This window comes from Antrostomus carolinensis, unplaced genomic scaffold (genome assembly GCF_000700745.2).
Source record: "Antrostomus carolinensis isolate BGI_N321 unplaced genomic scaffold, ASM70074v2 scaffold41318, whole genome shotgun sequence".
Taxonomy (NCBI): Eukaryota; Metazoa; Chordata; class Aves; order Caprimulgiformes; family Caprimulgidae; genus Antrostomus; species Antrostomus carolinensis.
The window spans coordinates 8,493-14,740 of NW_010334543.1; the positions used below are offsets into that span (position 1 = coordinate 8,493).

At 38.2% G+C, this 6,248-nt stretch overlaps 1 protein-coding gene across 1 annotated transcript; it reads right to left on the reverse strand.

Moving 5' to 3' along the window:
* Positions 1–904: 904 nt before the first annotated feature.
* Positions 905–4,194, reverse strand: LOC104529829 (threonylcarbamoyladenosine tRNA methylthiotransferase; the record flags this gene model as incomplete). The annotated part of the gene is made up of 2 exons (XM_010174241.1): positions 4,028–4,194; positions 905–1,017 (listed from the first exon to the last, which is right to left on the reverse strand). Coding segments are annotated over exons 1-2 (280 nt in total), but the record flags the coding sequence as incomplete, so codon positions are not given.
* Between the last annotated feature and the right edge of the window lie 2,054 nt (positions 4,195–6,248).

A 6,248-nucleotide genomic window follows, 5' to 3' on the forward strand; every position in this document is an offset into this window, starting at 1 on the left:
AGATGATCAAGAAAAGAAACAAGCATTTTGTGAAATGAGGAACAAAATACCTCTACCAAGATGTCAGAAAAGACAACTTTGCAGTCTTTCAGTACAAGCAGGAGACAAATTTAAATCCAATACAGACCAAAACCTGAAGTACTAAATAGAATTTAAATTTTTATTTTGATTAGTCATAAGCTACACAAGAGTATTCAGATAAAAATTCTCCACTGAAACATGACATCAAACTATGGTTTCAGCTTTCTACAGCTTTTCCTTCAACATATCTTGCATTATGAAGATTAAACGTGGCCAGCACAACCACAAGTCTGAGGCTTTTGTTTAAGGTTGAAGAGGTGGAATAAGATGACAGGGAGTGTTTTAAAGTATTTGGAAGGAAAGGAGAAATAGCATTTTCAGGCCTTTCAAATGTTCAAGATACAATCCTGTTATCATCCCACCTCCATCAGATTGTCCCTCCCAAAACACAGGAGTAGTTCACCTCTGCTCCAGTAGCAAACACACACATCACTAAATGACAATACACTTCCTTCCTCTCTCTCTCATTCTCACTTGGGTTCCACCAATGATAATCAGACAACCAGCTAGATTCAGCCCAAGAATTAGTATCTTCCCCTTCCGCTCTCATGAAGACTCTTCAATTAAGTGTAGCACGCAAAATGCCCACAAAAGGCACTGCATGATATCTACTAGGTGGCTGCCCTGCCAGGAAAACCTAACCATTCTGACAGCACTTATCTTGTCATCATTCTGCTTAATGCCAGGAATCAAAAAGAGACCAAAGCAGGATTTAAAAAAGTGAAATTGAGACTAAAAACATTTGATGACAGCTTGACAGCTCTGAACATTTATTGCAAACAAAAAAAAAAAATGAAATACACAACTTATCTGCTATTGTTACCTGTAATTTTGTATCCATATGCAGCCAGCTGTCCAGCCATATATTCACCATCCGAATTGTTGTGAGAACACCCCCATGTACGAATCCAGATTTTCTGAGCACCAGGAATAATGCTGTTAAGTAAAAATTAATGAAAAAGGCAAATTAAAAGATGAACAAGCTTCCCACTGAACAGACTCAATTAATTGTGATTCTCCAAATATAGAATAAGCAACACAAACAGGACCAACTCCAAAACAACTCGGGGAAAAACATCATGGTTATACAATTTTAGTGTAGTGGGTATTAGGTCTGGCTGGGATAGAGTTAACTTTCTCCACAGCAACCCATGTTGTGCTGTGTTTCATATTTGTGACTAAAACAGTGTTGGTCACTCATCTGTGTTTTAGCTGTTGTTGAACAGTGCCCGCACAGCACCAAAACCTTCTGTTTCCCACTGTGCTCCACCTCACCACAAGCAGACTGGAGATGGACAACAGGTTGAGAGGGAACACGAACAGAATAACTGACCCAAATTAACCAAAAAGATAATCCATACCAGATGGCATGATGCTCAGCAATCAAAACTGAAGGTTTGGTCTTTCTAAACTAGTCATTATTCTGAGACTGGTTGGGCATCAATCTGCTTGTGGGAGGCGGTGGGTGATTCTCTTTGCATCAGTTGGGGTTTTTCCCTGCTCTCCTTCACTTAAAACTGCCTTTATCTCAACCCACAAGTTTTCTCACTTTTTGCTCTTCCAATTCTCACCCTCAACCTACTGGGGAGGAGGGGTAAGCAACTGACTGGATGGGTGGTCAGTTGTGGGGCAGTGTCAATCCATCAGAAGTAGCAAGAAAATAGTTTTAGAATAGAGAAGAGCTGTACAAGAGCTGTAGGATAAGAAGAGATTCACTACACAGCAGTTATAGTAAAAAAAAAAACCAGTGCACACTAAAAAACACAAACTAACTTCCTGAAAATTATCATACAATTTAATAAGTGACTGCACTGAAATCAGGCCATCGGCAAACAAACTGCTATAGCTAAACAGCAACTTTTTGATATCATGGCACCCATTAGTTCCCTCCACACAAGCTATCATTATAAATTCTTAACTTAAGCCTGCCACCAGCCACACTAACATCTGAAAGCTCATGTCCCAACCCATCTGCCATGCAGCAGCATGGCAGATGGGCACTATGAAACAATTGTTTAACAATCAACAAAAAATTCTGCAAGAAGGTCTAATTGAAACTCTTGGAATAATTCTGACAACAAGCTAAAGATGCTAGTACAAGAACAACACACATCCTGGAACCCAATCCTTTGCCCTGCCCACATGTTGGTGTGTTGGGGTTTTTTTTGTTTGTTTGTTTTTTTCCCCTCTTCCCATTACTTCTTTTCTTAAAGATACTTCCCCTAGCTAAAAACAAAAATTTGTTGATAAAAGATTAATGATCATTAAGTAGACATATGCAACACATGTTGCACACGTACAATGTACTTAGATTTCCTACTGTCTAAACAACATGCATTCAATGTCCTTTCTTGGGTCAAAAAACAGTAAAATGCAGCCTGTTAGATAATATATAGTACTTAGAAGAATGAAGTGCTAGTGTGAAGTATCACCAGAGCATACACTCCCAGCAGAATGGGTCAATGCACCTTCATAGGGCTTCGCATAAAGATGCGTTGTTATGCTCATAAAAATCCGCACCTTTATTTTTTGTTTCACATAAAGATGCGTTGTTATGCTCATAAAAATCTCTTTTGAACACTAATGAAAACCCAAAATTTAATTATCTGTGCATTCCAGACATACTTTATTTTATCCACCAGCTTGAAATTAATGGGTCAAAAAAAAAAAAAGCATAAAAAAAGAAAACCCTGATATCCAGATTGTTGAACTGCAGTAGAAACTAGAATCAGTAACTGGGTTCACCTCTACTTTAATCCATTCCACCGCAGCAGAAAGTTGATTCTGTTCTTACAGGAATCATAATAAGGAAAAATGCAAATATACATTCTGTAGTTATTGCATACTATTTCCTATGAAATAAATTAAATTCAAAAGAATTTTCTCTATATCACTTGCAGGATGTACATACAAAAAAGTACAGCCTTTAGAAATCCCAGGATCCAGAAATCAGGTGGAAAGACTGAAGCAAGGAAGATGTACCCTTGGTGGAAGAGGATCAGGTCAGGGAATACTTTAGCAAATTGGACATATACAAGTCCCTGGGCCCTGACAGGATGCACTCACAGGAGATATGGACATACTGAGGACAGTCCAACAAAGGATCATGAAGATTATGAAGGGCCTTGAGGATCTCTCGTAAGAGGAAAGGCTGAGAGAGCTGGGACTGCTCAGCCCGGAGAAGAGAAGGCTGAGGGGGAATCTTATCAAAGTATAGAAATACCTAATGGGAGGGTGTAAAGCAGACAGAGACAAGTTCTCTTCCGTGGTGCCCAGTGCCAGGACCAGAGGCAACGGGCACAAACTGAAACACAGGAGGTTCCCTCTGAACATCAGGAAACACTTTTTCACTGTGAGGGTGACTGAGCACTGGCACAGACTGCCCAGGGAGGTGGTGGAGCCTTCCTTTTTAGAGATACTAAAAAACTATCTAGGCACAGTCCTGGCCAACTGGTTCTGGGTGGTGCTGCTTGAGCAGGGGGTTTGGATGAGATGACATCCAGAGGTCTCTTCCAATCTCAACCCTTTTGTCTCCCTCAAAATTTTGTTTATATTTCTCATTGCAGATGTCAAAAGGTTACTCTAGGACTGTACTTTTAAGAGCTCAGCTTCTATTTAGGTAATTAGGGCAAAGCAGACAATTTTTCAGAAATGTTTTACACGTAAAAGCTTAAGTAACAGGAACCATTTTTCCAGTTTGCTTACTCCCTTAAATCAACACTACAATCATAATTGCTTTCTACAGAAAGTTTGTCTAGGACAAGAAATTTGTTTAGGATTTATTATTCATTATCACTACCTTTTATAAACACTATTTTACTCATTTTTATCTTGTACTCAGCTTTTACATTATGAGGTAATGAGAACTTCCACCTTATTTTTAGAAGCTGACAGCACACACAAGATGCAAGAAAAGCAACAAGATAGGGTTGATGGAAGAATTTACCTGTCACTTGGAGGATCATCCTCTGCCTGAATATTCTTTTGTGAACTGCGTTTTCGCACTTTTGGAAAAATGTTCTTTCTTATAAACTGACGATCGTGTGGTTTCAAATCTTCTGCTGACACAATATCTTCAATATCTTCAAGCACTGAATCACAGGCAGCAGGCATCTTCAAGAAGTATTACAGAAGGCTGGTATTAGCAAGCATCTGAACACAAAACCAAGGCCAAGTAGCTACTGCATACGTTCTCATAAAGAAAAGTCAGATATATTTCTACATATAACTGCAATATATCATACATACGAGGGATATTGAGCACACAAAAACAATCAACTATCCAATCAACTTTTGAGCACACAAAAACAATCAACTTTCCTGATGCCCCCTCCCCCTGAGATCTCAAACACAGGGAGAAAGCCACAAATCTTTTTTTTTATTATTTTTTTTTAATAATCTGTGCCTTGTCATCTTTATATATCTTTAGACAGTGTCCCAGGTTGTCCAGAGCAGCTGTGGCTGCTCCTCCCTGGAAGTGTTCAAGGCCAGGCTGGATGAGGCTTTGAGCAACCTGGTCTAGTGGAAGGTGTCCCTGCTGCTGGCAGGGGGTTGGAACTGGATGAGCTTTAAGGTCCCTTCCAACCCAAACCATTCCATGATTCTATGATCCTATGATCTTCTAATTAAAAAACCGTGCAGCTCTTCTGACATGACATATCCAAGATACAGGTATTCTCAATCATGTTATGCATGATAGTGAAATAATGAGTTTGTATGATGTGCTATATATGCTTCCACTTTCATCAAAGGAGAAAAATGAAAGATAAAGCATTCAAGCATCTGCTTCAGAGGTTGTCCTGGCTCTTTTATTTGTGTGCTTAGAACAGGTGCACAGGATTTCAATATCTCTTCCTAGCCCTTCTGAAAACAAACCAAACTACTCCTAAAATTCCTGATCCCACAGCCCTTTCCTTTGAATTACTTCATTCATCAGAACAGCAAATTAAAAATTCCTTTCCTCAGGTACAAGATGTTAAACAACTATATCGAGCTAATAAAAAAAAAAAAGATGGATTATTATCTGTCTCACATAATATACCAGAAGATCACTAAAATCTAATTATATTTTCCACAAGAAAGTAAATATATATGCACATATATCTCCCAGCAGATCTCAAGATCTAGATCAGTTTCCAGGAAAGAAAAAGAAAAAAAAAGGTTATTTGCTAAAGAAGCCTATAAAAAAAAAGTTACTGCATTAATTACACGCCTCACACTGTGCTGTGTGTAATTCTTAGTCAGAATAAAGTCTGATTTACCATTGGGAAGTTGGTTTTGTACACGTCTCAACAGTTTACTAACGAAATCACACAAGTGCATTTCACATAGTTTGCAGGCAAAATACAACACTTTCCCAACTGACAGTGAAGAACAAACCAAACAAGGCTTTAATTTCTTAAAAAACAGATTTCAGGAACAGAAAATTCAGGCTACTGGTGTACAACATACTTTCAGATGTTGCAATAGAATTATTCAGGAACATAAGTAGTAAAACAGCTGTTTTACCCAGTAATGCATCCTTCAGTAAATCTTGCAAGATACACTTTATAACAAAACTTAATATAACCTGAACTATTACACATGTGCATTTAACTTAAAAAGGAATATAATGAGGTCACAAAGAGGATGCATCTGACAAAGATATTTAAGCATTTAGCTTCCTTCTAGATCCAAAATCCCGGAATTTTTTTCCCCAAGGTTTCAAAAAAAAAAAAAAAAAAAAAAAAAAAAGCATCAAAGGATGAACAGAAATAAAAAGTTGTGAAAAGTCCAGCAATAAAGACTGGGGGGCGGGGGGTGACAGACCTTTACACTACTTTATACCACTAACAGCACATACAAATAGGTAAAGTTATCAACCTAATACAGGGAAGGAAAAAGTGGGTTTGATTTGTTGTTTTGGGTTTTTTATCCTCTTCCAGAAAAATATCTGATATAATGGAGCAGCTTACTCCATTAGTTTATTTCAGCGGCCCACAAAAGACAGAATACAGTCAAAATAAAATTCATACCTTTTTAAGTAAGGTCTAAATCCTCTTTAATTCTTCCCTCCTGGGGAAAATGAAAATCCTGGGGGGGGAGAATGAAAAAAGGCATGGCATGAACAAGTAGAACCAGCAGACAGAAAACCATGAGTTCATGTTACTGTCCAACCAAGCATTCAT